The 18,822-nt window shown below is 36.3% G+C and overlaps 2 protein-coding genes across 2 annotated transcripts in view; one reads left to right on the top strand and one right to left on the bottom strand.

Annotated features, from left to right (window-relative positions):
- LOC123556782 (ran GTPase-activating protein 1-like) overlaps positions 1 to 9,571 on the top strand; it is a 35,661-nt gene extending 26,090 nt beyond the window's left edge. The window contains exons 12-16 of the mRNA XM_045347757.2: positions 1,107 to 1,151; positions 1,481 to 1,541; positions 4,232 to 4,320; positions 4,566 to 4,690; positions 8,392 to 9,571. Coding sequence (XP_045203692.2) covers positions 1,107 to 1,151; positions 1,481 to 1,541; positions 4,232 to 4,320; positions 4,566 to 4,690; positions 8,392 to 8,458 — 387 coding nt within the window. The 3' untranslated portion in view covers positions 8,459 to 9,571. The remainder of the gene's footprint in view (positions 1 to 1,106; positions 1,152 to 1,480; positions 1,542 to 4,231; positions 4,321 to 4,565; positions 4,691 to 8,391) is intronic.
- A 3,013-nt stretch (positions 9,572 to 12,584) lies between these two features.
- On the bottom strand, positions 12,585 to 17,590 carry LOC123556781 (protein PF3D7_1417600-like). The gene is made up of 2 exons (XM_045347756.2): positions 16,458 to 17,590; positions 12,585 to 16,224 (listed from the first exon to the last, which is right to left on the bottom strand). The coding sequence occupies exons 1-2, from the start codon at positions 16,862 to 16,864 to the stop codon at positions 13,848 to 13,850; spliced, it is 2,784 nt and encodes a 927-aa protein (XP_045203691.2). The 5' UTR covers positions 16,865 to 17,590; the 3' UTR covers positions 12,585 to 13,847.
- Positions 17,591 to 18,822: the final 1,232 nt, after the last annotated feature.

Genomic DNA, 18,822 nt, shown 5'->3' on the forward strand with positions numbered 1-18,822 from the left:
CATGTTCTGTATAACATAGTGAATAGATACAGCAGTCTGGTCAGGATCCATGCTGTTCGCTTTCAAAGCCTATTGCAATTAGAGACACTGTTAGTGAACAGCATGGATCCTGACCAGACTGCGCGGATGCGCAGGCTGGTCTGGATCGATGCTGGTCGCAAAGCCACTATGTTGTTTTTCTTATGGCACGGCTCAATTATCACTTTCATTTTCATTTCATTCTGATATAATTATGTCCAACTCGTGCACATTTGAAAACTGACATAGTCACTAGTGATTTCCAGCAGAAAATAAATTGTAGGCTCAAGAATATTAAGAAATGACTAAATGTTTTAATTTGCTGTAGGCAATACATTTATTTTGCAGATCGAAAAGTGTTGTAGGCTATTACGTGTACAAGCTGTAGAAAAAAACAACTATTAAATATATGCATGAATATATGGCATTTAGAACAATGTAAAGTCATGCTCATTTTGTCTGTGAAAATTGATCCAGGGTGTTCATAAAAAAACAGGCAAATGAAAATACTAGTTCTCTCAGCAAAAATGTTTTATGTATTCATATAGTACTTTCATATAAAAACACAAATCAGTTGCATCAATACACCTGGAATTTGCCTAAGGTATGCTTTTCCAGTATTTAAACTGCTATCCAACACCAATATGTGATGCTGAATGAAATGCATCTAAAATGGCGTACATGTAATAAGGATTTGGCGTCATCAATGGCGAAAAAACAAATCGATGATTCATTTAAGATTTGGCTGGGTGTGATACATGGAGGACAAACAAAACTTGCCTAGTTTTACGGTCAAGTCCTCTGAAGAAGTTTACTACTGCTGAACGAAACTGGTCAGGGAAGATGTCTAACCAACATAAGAGCACGTCCTTCATGGCTCACATCCAGCCAAATCATACTAGAATTAACCCCACTTGGGCCCACGGGACCTGCTCTGCAGCAGCTCCAACTACAAATCCCTCATCTGTTAGAAGGCCAAGAACTGTAAAGTTTTTCTTGGTTGTTGTCTAATGTCAGACACTAAGAGACAAAGAATGGCCCTCACAAGAGGTGCTCTTATCATTTATTTTCTTGACTTTTTTTTTCAGGATGATTTAAAAGATATAGATAAGACGGTCAGCACTTTAATACGAGTAAGTTGTTTGTTACTGTATCTACAGAATATCAATATTTAAACTCCTTTATAAATATATTTCATTCTGAACAGACAGGTGAAGATAAACTTACACTCCCAATGCTCCCACTTTAGAACTTGCCTCCAGATATATGTTAAAGTTACAAATATATAAACCAGAAAAATCAAAAGTATACTGAAAAATACTACAATTCTACTCTTTATTCATTATTTTCCTATTTAATTGCAAATGAAAATATTCTAAAAATCATATTAGTCTATCATAGTGCATGTACTTGTATTTGTTTATTGAAGAAATTGTACTGAAACTGAATTCATGTATTGTAGATATCTACTGTAGTTACAGAGGATGACAGGAGATCTAAACAGACTGTATGTGAGTGTGCAGGTAGGTGAACAGTTATTATCAAGTAGTCGATGACATTGACCTTTAGTGCATTCAATCTCTTGCTAGTCTGGGTGTGTTTTATAATGTAATTCAGAGATAATACAGAATTCAGAGGCTATTAAATGGAACAGTCCTGAAACAATACAATGAATAGGACTTTTTTACATTCATGGCTAAAAGGTTTTGAATAAAAAGTGAAAAATATCAAGAACATTGAAAAATATCAAGAACATGCATACACAGTATTTTTCATAAAGATATATCATGTATATTAGACCCAAATTCATATTTGAAATTATGAAAAATTTCTTCATAGTATGTGTTTAAACATATAATTAACAGACTAAACAGTACTGTGTGTTAGGTTTAAAATAGAACACACCTAAAACATGTACATGTATTGCTAAGCAGTGTATAAGCATGTACTACCACAAAGAAAGCTGGAAGTATTTTAGCAAATGATTGTTATACATGATATTTCATAGTGAACACAGTATGTGAATGTATTTATCTCCCTCATTGTGTCAAATTTTATGATGTTTTTCTTCTGTTGTTGGGTGGATTTCCAACAAACCTTACACGAGTGACAGTGCCAAGCTTTATTGTGCATATTATAAGCAAGTTCAACTTCAATGATTTTCAGTGAAGTTTTTGCTCTTGAATTGTTGAATTTTACAGTGTTTACACTTCTTGCTGAGTGGTAGGAGATACATGCTTTTCATGAAAAACAGCTACTATGAGTTCAGTTAATTTGATTCATAGATTTTCTACATTAAAAAATAGTATTTAAAAATTAACTATTTTAGTGAAAGGTGTGTGTTGGATATTCAAAGTTATTCCCATGTGTTTTAACACTAATTTCACATTATACTGTTGAGAAAACTGTTGCAACTTACATTTACTGTGCTCAAAGTTTTCTTTTTTTACTTCTAACCAGTATATGAACCAAAGTTTAGGATTGGTAAAATAAGGCCATCTGTAGGATTGAAGCTACAGCCTCACCTTTGCTGCCACTACGGTATCAACTTGTCCAGCTTCCAGCACTGTATCATCTTGTGCGACCTCTACACTGTCTTCCTATGCAGCCTCCACACTGTATCGTCTTGTGCAACCTCTATACTGTCTTCCTATGCAGCCTCCACACTATATCTTCTTATGCAGCTGCCGCACTGTATCTGCTTGTGCAACCTTTACACTGTCTTCCAATGCAGCCTCCACACTGTATTTTCTTGTGCAACCTCTACACTGTCTTCCTATGCAGCCTCCACACTGTATCTTCTTGCGCAACCTCCACACTGTGCCTTCCTATGCAGCCTCCACACTTTATCTTCTTGTGCAGCCTCCACACTGTATCTTCTTGTGCAACCTCTACACTGTCTTTTTTATGCAGCCTCCACACTGTATCTTCTTGTGCAACCTCTACACTGTCTTTCTATGCAGCACCACACTGTATCTTCTTGTGCAACCTCTACACTGTCTTTCTATGCAGCACCACACTGTATCTTCTTGTGCAGCCTCCACACTTTGTATCTTCTTGTGCAACCTCTACACTGTCTTCCTATGCAGCCTCCGCACTGTATCTTCTTGTGCAACCTCCACACTTTGTATCTTCTTGTGCAACCTCTACACTGTCTTCCTATGCAGCCTCCACATTATATCTTCTTGTGCAGCCTCCACACTGTATCTTCTTGTGCAACCTCTACACTGTCTTCCTATGCAGCCTCCACACTGTATCTTCTTGTGCAACCTCTACACTGTCTGTCTATACAGCCTCCTTACTGTATCTTCTTTTGCAACCTCTACACTGTCTTCCTATGCAGCCTCCACACTGTATCTTCTTGTGCAGCCTCCAGACTGTATCTTCTTGTGCAACCTCCACACTGTATCTTCTGCTGCAGCCTCCACACTGTATATTCTTCTTGTGCAACCTCTACACTGTCTTCCTATGCAGCCTCCGCACTGTATCTTCGTGTGCAGCCTCCACACTTTGTATCTTCTTGTGCAACCTCTACACTGTCTTCCTATGCAGCCTCCACACTGTATCTTCTTGTGCAACCTCTACACTGTCTTCCTATGCAGCCTCCACACTGTATCTTCTTGTGCAACCTCTACACTGTCTTCCTATGTAGCGTCCACACTGTATCTTCTTGTGCAACCTCTACACTGTCTGTCTATACAGCCTCCACACTGTATCTTCTTTTGCAACCACTACACTGTGTCTTCCTATGCAGCCTCCACACTGTATCTTCTTGTGCAGCCTCCACACTGTATCTTCTTGTGCAGTCTCTACACTGTATCTTCTTGTGCAACCTCCACACTGTATCTTCTTGTGCAGCCTCCACACTGTATCTTCTTGTGCAACCTCTACACTGTCTTCCTGTGCAGCCTCCACACTGTATCTTCTTGTGCAACTTCTACACTGTCTTCCTATGCAGCCTCCACACTGTATCTTCTTGTGCAACCTCTACACTGCCTTCCTATGGAGCCTCCACACTGTATCTTCTTGTGCAACCTCCACACTGTGCCTTCCTATGCAGCCTCCATACTTTATTTTCTTGTGCTGCCTTCACACTTTATATCTTCTTGTGCATTGGCCAGAACTGTATCCTCCTGTGTAATTCCATTGTCTTCTGCTGGTTCCAGTTTATTGTATATTTGGATGAAATATGTATGCAATTTTATTTTTTCAGATAACATTTTAGAAGAGGTTTTTACAGAAAACGACAATGCAGGATCGCTTGTTGCTAATGCTTACCTTGTTTATATAGGTATATTAAAGGTAAGTTCTATTTCTGTACTTCTGCTGGCTCAATTGTTTTGATTCACTTTCAGTTTCAATCCATTCCTTTATTAAATACTTGATTAATATGTTGAAAAGGTTAAGAAGAAAAATCTGTGTGTTTTGAAGTTGTGAGATTTTTGTCAAAGGAGCATGAAAACAAGAATGATAAGTTAATCCCAATGAAAAAAAAAGTTATTTTTTGTGACATATTCAATACAGGTTAATATTTTTTATTTATGAAGGGTGAAGACAAGAAATATCGCCCTCCCAGTGATATAACAGGCCCACTGATAGTGCTAGAACATATTGTAAAACAGAACTACTTTCCTTATCCTGCAAAGAAAATCATCTCAGCTTTTATGGATAAGTAAGTAAAATTTATGTATAGATTTTTTTTAGTGTAAGATCTGAATATCTTTCACCAAGTAAACACCATATGCAATATTTTAGACTGAACATGTGAGATCTTGTGGCCATGAATGCAAGATTTGTTGATCTTGCATATAAATCAAACAAATTTTCTTTGCATTTTATGTTGTTGTTTTTTTTCAATAGTTCACCTTACTCATTTTGTAGTATGGAACTGAAGGAAATACATTCAGAATATTCAGGTTCTTTTTCCATGAATATGGGTTTTATTTTCATCAGTATGCTTGAAAATGAAATATTTTTCACATGTGGCTTATGATGTTTTTTATACGCCCGTTTGAAAAACGGGACGTATTATGGGAACGCCCCTGGCGGGCGGGCGGGCGGGCGGGTTGGCGGGCGGGCGGGCGGGCGGGCGGCGTCCACAGACCTTGTCCGGAGCATATCTTCTACATGTATGAAGGGATTTTGATGAAACTTGGCACAGTTGTTCACCATCATGAGACGGAGTGTCATGCGCAAGAACCAGGTCCCTAGGTCTAAGGTCAAGGTCACACTTGGAGGTCAAAGGTCAAATTCAAGAATGACTTTGTCCGGAGCATATCTTCTTCATGCATAGAGGGATTTTGATGAAAGTTGGCACAATTGTTCATCATCATGAGAAGGAGTGTCATGCGCAAGAACCAGGTCCCTAGGTCTAAGGTCAAGGTCACACTTAGAGGTCAAAGGATACAAGAATGAAAACTTTGTCCGGAGCATTTCTTCTTCATGCATAGAGGGATTTTGATATAACTTGGCACAAATGTTCACCACCATGAGGCGGAGTGTCATGCGCAAGAACCAGGTCTCTAGGTCTAAGGTCAAGGTCACACTTAGAGGTCAAAGGATACAAGAATGAAAACCTTGTCCGGAGCATTTCTTCTTCATGCATAGAGGGATTTTGATATAACTTGGCACAAATGTTCACCACCACAAGACGTAGTGTCATGCGCAAGAACCAGGTCCCTTGGTCTAAGGTCAAGGTCACACTTAGAGGCCAAAGGTCAGATACAAGAATGACTTTGTCCGAAGCATTTCTTCTTCATGCATGGAGGGATTTTGATGTAACTTGACACAATTATACACCATCATGAGATGAAGTGTCATGCGCAGTTCCCTTCTTTAGAATTACTTCCCTTTGTTGTTACTATAAATAGCTTATATTGTAACTTTTTCATTACTAGTCGTAGGGAAAAATCGAGACCACTTTTCTGTAGTACAACATGCATGCTACATCCAATTTTGAGGTGTATTTTGACCAGTCTCTACCTGGTAAAGATTTTTGTGTGGACTTACAATTTTTTTTGATTTTTTTTTTTTTTTTTTTTTTTTTTTTTTTTTAAGATTAACTTCCCTTAGTTTGTTACTATAAATAACTTATATTGTAACTTTTTTATAATTGACCGTAGGGAAAAACCAAGACCACTTTTCTGTGGTACAACATAGATGTTACTTTCCAATTTTAGGTGTATTTTAAGGTATCTGTACCTGGTAAGGAGTTTTTTTGTGGACTTAGAAAAACAAAACACTTAGTTATTACTAAACAACCACAAAATTAAAATTCCATTTGCAAATACAGGTGCTAGAGTAAAGAAATTTGCTGTGACGGGCGTATATTGTGACATTCTTGCACTCTTGTTGTACCATGAGATGGAAAAAAAAAATCTTGACAAAAACTTCATTTTTTATGCCCCTGAAGGGAGGCATATTAGTTTTCAACTGTCCGTCTGTTAGTTCCTTCATTCGTTAAAACGTATACTTTTTGCATGAAGGCATTTTACTTGCGAACCACTGCACCCAGGACATTCAAACTTCACATGCTGATAGTACTTATTGAGTACACGACTCCTACCGACTTTGGGGTCACCAGGTCAAAGGTCAAGGTCACTAGGTCAAGGGAAAGGTGCTGTGGGGGCATTTGTCACCATTAGTGACAGCTCTTGTTTCTGAATATTACATGCTCAAGCAGTTAAAATGTAATTTGTTAGATCACCTGAGAACTTCAGACTTTGATTATTGGTAGATATTGATGTGATCATGCACAGCATGCAAGACTTACTGATAATAAGGTGCAGTAAAATTCACTGTGAATACTTATTTCCTATATATGAGCCACGCCATGAGAAAACAAACATATTTTGATTGCGACCAGCATTGATCCATACCAGCATGCACATCTGTGCAGTCTGGTCAGGATCCATGCTGTTGGCTAATGGTTTCTCAAGTTGCAATGGGTTTTGAAAGGGAACAGCATGGATCCTGACCAGACTGCACAGATGCGCAGGCTGATCTGATGTTGGTTTTCTCATGGCATGGCTCAATTATATATTATATATGTGTTATACTGACCATGTGATTGGTCAAATAAATTCTTAGCTTTCTGATATAATGTTACTTCGATATATGGATACATTCTCATGATGCTGAAGCATGATCTGAAACTGGGGATGTAAACTGTCCTGCTTTGCAAAGCTCCTGTTAGATTTTAAAACATAATTCTACTAAGTATTTTTTGGGGGTATGTGGCATACAATTATGACATGTTTCTTGTTATTATATGATACTTTTCTCTCAGTGAAATTACCAGATATATTTCTCTCTAGAAGTTAAATGAGTCACTGAAAATATAAAATAAATTATTTTCTTTTTAGCTCATCTGATTTTTTGAAAAAAAATGATGAGTTATTGTCATCACTTGATCGGTGTTGGCGTTGGTGTCGGCGTCTGCGTCGGCGACGGCACAGCGTTGCCTGGTTAAGTTTTATGTTTAGGTCAACTTTTCTCCTAAACTATCAAAGCTATTGCTTTGAAACTTGCAACACTTGTTCACCATCATAAGCTGAGCCTGTACAGCAAGAAACATAACTCCATCCTGCTTTTTGCAAGATTTATGGCCCCTTTTGGACTTAGAAAATATCAGATTTCATGGTTAAGTTTTATGTTTAGGTCAACTTTTTCTCTTAAACTATCAAAGCTCTTGCTTTGAAACTAGCAACACTTGTTCACCATCATAAGCTGACCCTGTACATCAAGAAACATAACTCCATCCTGCTTTTTTTCAAGAATTATTGCCCCTTTTGGACTTAGAAAATCAGTTTTCTTGGTTGAGTAATATGTTTAAGTGACAGTCAGCTTTTCTCATAAACTATCAAAGCTATTGCTTTAAAACTTGCAACACTGTTCACCATCATAAGCTGACCATGGACAGCAAGAAACATAACTCTGTCCTGCTTTTTGCAAGACTTATGGCCCCTTTTGGACTTAAAAAATATCAGATTTATTGGTTTAGTTTTATGTTTCTAGGTCAGCTTTTCTCCTAAACTGTTCAAGCTATTGCTTTGAAACTTGCAACAGTTGTTCACCATCATAAGCTGACTATGTACATCAAGAAACATAACTCCATCCTGCTTTTTGCAAGAATAATGGCCCTTTTGGACTTAGAAAATCATGGGTAGGACAATTTTTCTTTAATACAAAAAAAATCAGATGAGCATCAGCACCCGCAAGGCGGTGCTCTTGTTTATCTTTGTATTGTCCTATGCATTTTGCTTGGAACTGCTTCTGTTCTTATTGTAGATGTAAATATTCCTTTCTTTATTGTAAGATATTGTATATTTGAACATACATTTGTAAAAAAAAACTTTGTTTTTTCCTTTACAGACCTCACCCATTGTTAGACAAGTCAGTTGCTATCAGAGGTAAACTGCTGCAGGCTCTGTATTCATAGTGCTTCAACAGATTTTACACCACAAATTGTTTGGAAAATTAACAACCTTCTAACTTAATGTCCTATAACATGAATTGTGACAGATGGAAATATGCAGGAACACACTTTATTCTTTTGCACAGCAAATGATGAAATAGTGCTTGAAAGAGGGTCCAGAAAGAATTTACATTCTACAAATGTATGCTGCACTGTAACAAAATCCAGAACATAGTGTGATACTGTGATACACAAATCAAATGATAGATATGTGAGAAAATAAAGCATCTCGTTTCATGACTAAACTTTCAGATCATGGGCTGTCATTTATCATTTAATTTTATGCAACTACTTTTTTACAGAATATTGTTGGAAGAGACTTATCTGTTTGCTCAGTATTAACTATTTAAGTTATAAAACACTGCATAATGATATCACTTAAAAGTTTTGTATTTGTATACAACACAGCTGTAGAAAGAGATAATCTGGAGACTCAGTTTTTTTCATGGATTTTTTGTTTGATATCAAGATAAGATGTACAGGGTAGAGCCACCCATTTTCCTTCATTTCAATATTTTATTAGAAATCACTTGAAAAAATAAACTAACAGAAAAAATCTCTTATTCCTAAATGTGGGTTTCCTATGAGCGTCTCTTCGGGTCACATTAAGTAGTTATTTTCTCAGTGTGGTAAACCAGTGCCCAGGCAATTGATAACAAGTTTAAAATGTTTCACATGAGCAACGCTGCCGCCATGCCCCAATGTGACTGAAAGTTTTGTAAATGCAGGAGTGATAGCAATATAACCTTTACATAAATAATTATGAAAAAGCGTTTCCCAAAAGACATGAAAATCAAACATTCAAATGATCTGGATCAAATTATTGCTTTAATGATGCAGGAATAAAACATTTATTCTACATATATGGAAAGTGGTTCCAAACCAGTATTATACAAAAAAAAATAATAGCCATATTGCCTATTGGTTAAAAGTCTAGTTTGTACGCTATATGTATAAAGTTTGAAGAAAATAAAAGACAGCCTCAACACAAGATTTTGTACCTTATGTTTGCCAGATATCACCACTGTTACTGTTACTGAAAAAAATCAAGACATAAATAAATAAGATAAATGTAAATTGTCTTTTGTATTTATTATGTGCCAGAAAAAAAGTCATTCTGAGTAAAGATTGCTTACTTGCAAGTAATTATTAACACCATCGCATGAGTGAAAATTTTGGATTCAGTGTTGTTATATATTTTCTCGTCCGTTGGGATCATGGAGTCCATTCAACATATGTGTAATAGAGTTCCACTTAAGCTGGTGCTAGGGCTCGTGAGAGATGTTGCTCATTTCATTACCTCTCATGAACAGAATCAGTCAAACCGAGTCTGCTATTTTTCTTCTTGGTTGCATTCTTTGCTTCCAAAGGATCTTTTTACAGATTTCATTAACTATCACAACAGCAATCTTTAAGTGCCGTGTGGCGGCTGTAAAACGTCTCCCCATACTTGGATTCAGTGTTGTTACATTTTCTGGTCCTTTGGGATCATGGAGTTCATTCAACTTATGTGTAACAGAGTTCCGCTTAAGCGGGTGCTAGGGGGCGTGAGAGGTGTTGCACATTTCATTACCTCTCATGAACAGACTCAATCAAACCAAGTCTGCCATTATTCTTCTTGGTTGCATTCTTTGCTTCCAAAGGATCTTTTTACAGATTTTATTTTTTACTGAACATAGAAAAATTGTTACTGATCAGAGTGAAATTGTTACCTGATACTGAGTAGGGAATTATTATTTGAGTAGAGTGAATTATTATTGAGTAGGGTGAATTATTGTGTAGACTAATTATTGTTGAGAGAACTATAATTGTGTAGAGCAAGTTATAAATAGTGAATAATTATAGAGTAGAGTGAATTATTATTGAGCAGATTGAAATTATTGTCGAGTAGAGTGAAACTGTTACAGAGTAATGTGAAATTGTTACCTAGTAGATTGTTCCATTAGAGGAGACTTGCAAAATCTGTTTAGTTGCCATGTAACGTTGGTAGGACATACACTTGTTAGTGTTACAGATGACTTTTCTGTTGATAGGTTTAAAATCTTTATTACATCCAGGGAAAACTTAGTTTAAGGATTATCATACTCGTACTACCAAGAGAGGCATACGTTTTCATTCTCTTTGGATCGTCGAACAGGTACTCCAGCAAATGTAATCTGTGTCTTTTAAGTAATTTACTATAAAATCTAGTTTAGGTTTGATAACCATTTTCTGTGAGCTATGGATCTTTATTGAAATTGTGAAAATTGACAGTGTCTCTTGTTGATATTTATCTAAATAACCAAGACGAGTTTCGATAACTTCAGCAGTTTTTATTAGAAAGTCAAACTTTTTACTGAATCCAGATCACATCTTGGTAAAGTTTAGAAGCACGTTTCGACTAATGTCCTTGGGGTTGTATCACATGACTTAACCAAAATTGTATAAGTGTTTTGGATCATGGAGACCATTTAATATTTCTGTATTATAGACTTCTTCTTAAGGTAAATTCAAGGATGCTGTACAATTCATCACCTCCGTGAACAAACTTTTATAATAAAATCTATGAATACATACTTTGGAAGCAAAGAATGCAACCAAGAAGAATAATAGTAGACTCGGAATGACTGAGTCTGTTCATGAGAGGTAATGAAAATGCGTCCCCTAGCACCGGCTTAAGCGGAACTCTATTACACATATGCTGAATGGACTCCATGATTGCAAAGGACCAGAAACTGTAGCAACACTGAATCCAAACAGAATAAATGAGCCGCGCCATGGGGAAACCAACATAGTGGCTTTGCAGCCAGCATGTTGTTCGCTCACAGTTTCTCTAATTCCAATAGGCTTTGAAAGCGAACAGCTTGATCCTGACCAGACTGCGCGGATGTCACTATGTTGGTTTTCTCATGGCACGGCTCAAATATAAACCGAACCTGCCATTATTGTGTTTAGTTGTGTTATATACTTTCCAAAGGATCTGACAGCTTTATTTAGGAGAAGATCTGGTATGAACCATTATAAAAAGAGGTCGAGCCCTCCTAACTTTGGTAATGGTGAAGGGTCAGGGTCTGAAATATGTAATTTTATCAGAGAGATTCCCTTTTTATGACAAAATACAAAATGTATTGCGTAATATATTCAGTCTATTTTCTCACCAATTTTAAATGAAACGGTATGTAAGTTAGTGCAAAGAAAAATACCGATAATTTAAGGTCACAAGGAGTTGTCAAGGGTCTTGAGCAATCAAAAAAAACACACAAACAAACTATAAGGAACAGAACCATGGATCACATGAATTACTCGAGCAAGCCCTGATGCTCGAGCAAGCGGTCTGTGAAAACTAAGTTTCTGATTTCCGGACATTCGGAATTCGTTTATACAGTATGAGAGCAGGTAAAAATTATGAGCATTAACAATTACCTCGAGTAAAGACATCTGTAATCCATCTTAAGTATGAACTACTGATACCAATTGACTATACCCCCACCAAACATTTGGGGGATATATAGGAGTCAGTATTGTCGCGTCAAGTCGCGTTCCGTTCCGTGCAGAAATCTATATCTCAGTTATTACTAAATGGATTTGATTCAAACTTAAAATAGATGTTCCACCTTTATATCACCCAGTCATTTGACACAAGGTGCATAACTCTGACACCAATTTTTCATGAATGATGCCCCCTTTTACTTAGAATTTAAAGTTAATTTTGATGCATTTTCACTATATCTCAGTTATTACAAAATGGATTTGATTAAAAAATAAAACAGATGTTCCACCTTATCGCCCACATATAAAGATGCTTTATATAAAGAAATTAAAGAATGCACTCAATTTATACATACTGTACGGTCTAGAGGTCAACGATGTTTTGTACAGTCTCTTATCAGGATAATGTTTACAAATCAGTATGATTAAATAAATTTATCTTTGATATTGACACAAAAATGTACTACCATCTTGATAACATTGACAGTACAGGTAAAGTTTTGTATTTTTGGGTTCGGTATACGACAGAGTCGCTCAAATTCCCTGTATTTTTCATCTTTAACATAACGTTATGTGAATCCATATAGCAACACGAGGGATAAGATGAAATGAAATGAAAGTCTGTTGCATATTGTAATACCTATTTTTCAAACAAGTATGACATATTTTACAGAACATACCATCAATATGTTATATACAGGGACAGATTAGATACGTTATTATTGTATCTAATGCTGAGCTTAAAAAAAATATTGCTGTGGATTCCTACTCCAAAAATCCACTAACACAGCCGGCGAAACAGACTGCTGATGAATAATGATAAATAAACTTTAGTTGTAAATGGCAATACTAATGAAAAAAATTACAAAAGTGATGATAAGAACTCGAAAGATGTATAATAATGTCTCAAAGTTTTCTTTGAAAAAAAAAAAAAAAAAAGACGGCCGTCGTAGTATTTAACTCCAGCTTCCTATATGACAAATCACCGACACAACCTCAACACCATCCTAAGTTGTGAAACGTATATAGTGGTATGCTGATTTCCCTAATCGACAAAAATCAAAATCGAATTATGCATGTTTATGTTAGCCAAATGACCATGCTCACTGTATAAGACTTGCAACATTTCTCCTACCAGTTCTAGAGATGATTTTAATGACAAAAATGTTATTTACTAGTATCGTTTCATTTTTAAGCAACCTCCAGTATGCTACAACAAAAGTGATTTCTTTAGATTCGCAAGTTATGAAAGCAGTCGTTGCGTCGCAGGCTTGCGAATTTAACATGTAAATAAGGAATAGTATTTGTCCACTGAAATAATACTGGCAAACACCAAGACATTTTCTTTCCGTTGTTTGTCTACAATTGTGCATAGTAACGTCACATAGTCTATTATTATATCTCTTTTTTGTCTACAAATTGAATAATAAAATCCCATTACCCGAGAAAGAGATATTTTGACTATCAAAAACATTTTCAACCCTTTTGACACGTGACCAAGCGAAAGTGACTGTCAGGTCATGTGACCGCGCTGATATTTTGAATGTCATATAAGGGCAATTAACTGCTTCAATATTTTAGTCAAATGATTGTCTCTATTGTACACATATAGTAGTAATGCACTATTCAATGTGTACACAGGCAATTACCGCGCTAAAGACGAAACTGTTAAATTTTAATGAATTAAAAACATTTTTAAACATTTTTATGTACTAAATTTTGTTCGGTATAACAAAATAAATATCATATGACAGCGTGTTTGACATTGATATTGTCAACCCTCGAAACAGAATGTCACCACTCGGCTTTCGCCTCAGGTGACATTCTGCCCTTGGGTTGACAATATCAATGTCAAACACGCTGCCATATGATATTTATATAATATTCAGCAAAGCATAGGTTTTTCGTCTTCTATACGCACCAAAGATCTGATCATTTTACAGTGCTTTCGTAGATAAAGCATAGCCGGATATGGTTTTCCTTTTTGTTTGCCCGAGTTAGCAATTCGATCCAAAATGTTAATTTTCGGATCAAAGTATGTCGCAAGACGACCTGCTTCAGCAGAGGCTTCTATCTCGGAAAACAATTCGTTAACCCAGAAAGCAACTTGCAGCAGTTCATTTGAGCTTAGTGGATGCAAGGTTGTTTTGCGTTCTTCATTGACTTTGGAACTGTCCTGGCCGCCTGTTCTAGAGTAAATGACCTGTTCAACGACATCAGTAGTATTTTCTAATTCTTGTGGCTCCTCAATTCTATCTTGGACATCGGAATCACTTGTCAGACACCGGTGACCTCGATTATTTCTTACTACAGTAAAAAGTGCCATTTTTAACAAGTAACTAAATATGTCTTTAATAGAACTGTACCCTTTCATGTTCTTATGGATTCCCCTGTTGAGCGGCGTCCTTACTTTAGGCACGTAAGACACCAGAATCTTGCTAAGTATATATGCAGTTTTAATACATTTAGGGAAAGCCGCCATAGTTTCATTTTCCCACTTGCTGTATGATATTCTAAAGCCCATGTCTTCACGCGGATCTTCGATATCTTCTTCTGAAACACCAGTTTCATAATCATCGGAATCTTCATCATTATCGTCATCTTTGTTATTTTCATCTTCAAAATGCACCGTAAAAGAGTAATCAGCACTCTCGGCTCCGATATCGTTTCCTTCGATTGGTTTAACGTTCACATTGCCGAATCCATCAAAACTCGCTATCACGTTGCTTACAATTTCCTCATGTAATTTTTCGTCATTTTTATCGTATTCCTTATTATTGCAGTTACTTTGGTTTTGATCAACGTTTGTTCGAAAAATGTCTGTCTCAGTTGCATCTCGATTCTCTTTTACTCGCCGAAATATTAAGGAGAATTCATCTTGATTTTCTGTTTCACAGCTGCCTGTTTGTTGTTCACTCTTATCTTCTGTAAAATCGTCCATACCTGCAATCCCTCCAGACTGTATTATCAATTCCAAAGCACATTTGTTGTCTTTAGAATCGGGCAATATGTCCATATTATATGTTCCATCTGACATACCTTTCAGATTTGACGTTTTACCAATAGTTTCATTCAGTCTCTTGTTACTGTCACTCATCACTGATGATTTGGTACTGTCATGACTCACGGTATTTTGCTGCCTTCCTCTATCATTTTCATAGTTCTGACACTTACCTAATGCTGATTTAATGACTTTAGTATTGTTTTTGTCTAAGTTGTCTGAACCGGTTTCATGGTTTATAGAGCCCATTTCGTTATGCTGTCCGATCTCTACGTTTTTTTCAGTTGTGACAAGTGCAAAACTATCTTTATAGGAGTCGGATTTGTGATGTTTTTGAACTGATTGTATTTTGGTGTCGTTATCTTCTGCTGTTTTCGTTCGTTTATTCGTTGTTTGGACTTCATTAATTTCACCCAAGATTGCATCAATATTTCTTGCAATATTCTTAGTTTTTGGAATCGAAAATCCGAAGTCTTTTCTTAACGATCTTACCATACTAGCACTATAAATACCAGAGGTTACGTTTACTGGATCTTTATCGCAGTCCTCGTCACTCTTTTCAGATATACAGTCGCTTCCTGAATCCCAATCTTTACCATTTAAAGTTTCTAGAGTAGAAAGGTCTACACCAGCTGTTTCTATGTTAGAATTAAGATCTCCGTGTAATTCTAAGTCATAGTCAAAATCCTCAATAGATGCTCGAAGTATTAGAAAAGTTTCATTCGGTACAGCTCTACCTGTGGGATCTTCTGTAAGCGCATTGCCCGGTTGCCATTCCTTGATGATAATAGCAGGTACAACATCTACAGATAATTTTATCTGCTTGTAATGCTTTCCATGCCAAATGAATGTAAGGTTGCCAATGTCACCAACTTCAATAGCCTGTTTCAGTTCGACTGTCGTATCATGTGTTGGGTAGATATTTATGATGTCATTTTCAGACCAAAAAGATACTGAAGAAAGCTCTTTTTCTATCTTGGTTATCAAAGAGTACAGGATCTCCTCTCTATTCAAATACCCATCGATAATATACTTTTGATATTCCTTGGTTTCCATGTCGTTGCCATTGAATTTTAGAGTTATCACTCCATGTGGCTCATGCTCCGATTCTTCAGGAATACACAAATCTTCAAACTTAATAAGACGAAGCATGATATCTTGTTCGTCCGGTTTTTGGCATTTTGTTCCTTCTGCCATACTTCCTGCCAAAGTTGGAACGAATTCAAGCAATGGATCTTCTTTCTTGATATTGAGAGATAACCTTAAATAAGAAAGAAATATGATTATACATCAAAAAAGTCATTACAGAACAAAATTCAGTGTTTTCATAAAATCCAGTCACCTCTTAACAGCAAGTTGTTAAATGAAAGGAATGACAGAAATAATTACCATAATGTATACTTTAATGTTGCTAACGTTATTATAAACAACTATTAGTGTTTCTTAAAATGGAATTTAAAGAAGGAAAAAGAAAACACTTCACACTTTAAATACCTTTTGAATAGTGCGATGACCTGAACTTTTTGCATTTCAATTTCCTCTCCATGATGCAATAAACCAATACCAGGGGAAGATAAGAGATGTTGCAACCTGTCCTTGTTCTCATTTACGCTCGAGGTATGCTCTTGTATCCACTGGTCAACATTCGAACATCTGATGCTTTTGGTGTTCTCATTTTCGAGAAGGAAAAACTCCGGAGTTCTGATAAAATGTTCACATGTAAAAGGGTGTAGAATACTAGCAATGTCGTTGTTTTTCGACCATACTGCATGACAAAGTGGTGACGCACCATAAATGTCAACTATATTTGGGGAAGCATTAAAGGACAGCAAGTGATTAACTACTTTTATAGCATCTGATTTACTTCTCCTTTCGTATTGAATTTCGCTGTCCTCTGCCATATCTGAACAATCATGATTTACCACCCAGTGTAGTGGTGTACGTCCCAGATTATCTTGAATATTTGGATCAGCTCCAAGCAGAAGTAGAACTAGGACTTTTGATGTAGCTAACGCATACGCCGGTTCATAGCTTGCAGCCCAGTGGAGAAGTGTTTCACCTTTTCCAAACCTTTGGTTAATATTCCCGAAATGTGCAATGGCAGATATGATATCCTCGTGTCCCGTAATAGATGTCAGAGGAATATGTTTTCCAGCCGCTTCGTTGACAACTTGTTTAAATAAGGCTTTTATTTTTTCATTTTCACGCAAGTCCTGTCGCCAGATTCTTTCCTTGAATTTGCCCAAAAGTGGATAGTATCCATTTTTGCAACGTTATTTTATTCCATTATTCATACACACACACTCTGATACAAACTAACATACATAGATAAGATTTATCAGTACCAAATATATGTCAGATCTATTACATTACTTGACTACCGATGTTTAGATAGTAAGATAAAAAATGATATAACTGTATTATCCATATTGTCAACATTAAACAATTCATTTTGACAACGTTTAGTCAAGTATAATTACCAAAGTTTTGACATACTTCCGCTTCGTTGCCATATAAAATGTAAAGATATTAAACGCAGGGTAATTGAATATTCCATAGTGTTATAAATATTCAGTTTGTACAGATCGGAAAGAATCGTAAGGTATATCAGTTTACTTAAGTTTAAAATGCAAACAATTATATCCTTACGCTTTATTCTGAATATATACATCCAAATATATGAAAATCGATCATATAAAAATCAGTTGGCTATTTATAGGTTTCCCGCACTATATAACGTCTGCAATTAACGTTTGTAGGTTTATCTGTTTATTATTGCATTTTGGTCATGGTCTTTTTGTTTTTTATTTCCAGATTAATAAACAATGAAACGTTGCTTTGATTTTTTTTCGTTTCCGACAGCTCTCAGAAATCATTACTTTACTTTTATATAGATGGCGGAGTGCCAAGACATAGCCAACTTTCGGGCTTCGAAAACAAGTGGTTTAAATTGTTAGGAAAAATGGAATACATATGAGCCGTGCTATGAAAAAAACAACATAGTGGCTTTGCGAAATACTAAAATACTGAAAAGAAAATGAGTTTGTTAGTACCAATGGTAAATCAGACTAACAATAGTTGGGGATGACCGAAATAAGGCATCATTTAACAAGTGTCAATAATCCTGCACTGTACAATTTTCCAAGTGTTTTTGGTATCTTGCAGTAGATACGTAAGATCAACGCCTTCCATTAACACTTCTTCTAGCCTAAAGCCAACATACTTAGAATAGAATAGTATTTCCTTATTCTATTCTTTCATTATTGCACTTAAACTCATTTAAAACTTGGCTCAGAGTAAGCCGTTAATTTAGACTGACAGTCCCGCGTCTTTTGTGAATCGAATACCTCCTTTCACTTGCATCATCATCAACACTAATTCTAGCATAAAACTTCTGTTCTTGTCACTTTTCAGGGGTGTTTTGACAGGAGAGAAAACGTGTGTTAACAGAGAGATTCTCGCGCTCGCGTGCTGTTATAACACCTTTTTATATATGCGCGTTCCGTGGCAAAACGTAAACGTCATTCGGCCCCAAAATGGATAATAAAAACGAAATGACGTCAGACATTCCCGAGCATTTCGCCAAACATTAATGACATTGAGAGGCATTGTATCCATTTATCAGTTTTTATGCTAGAATAGCGTAAACGCATGTTCATTTCTTGTTATAACATCTGCAGAATCCCGAGGGATTGGTTGGTACCCGAGCCCGTTAGGGGACTCGGGTACCAACCAATCCCTCGGGATTCTGCAGATGTTATAACATGAAAAAACATGCGCTATTCCTACATTAATGCACACTTTATGAAATTACGTATGATATCTTGCATGATGGTTCCCTATTAAATTACAAAATGTA

The sequence above is a fragment of the Mercenaria mercenaria genome, chromosome 5 (genome assembly GCF_021730395.1).
Source record: "Mercenaria mercenaria strain notata chromosome 5, MADL_Memer_1, whole genome shotgun sequence".
Taxonomy (NCBI): Eukaryota; Metazoa; Mollusca; class Bivalvia; order Venerida; family Veneridae; genus Mercenaria; species Mercenaria mercenaria.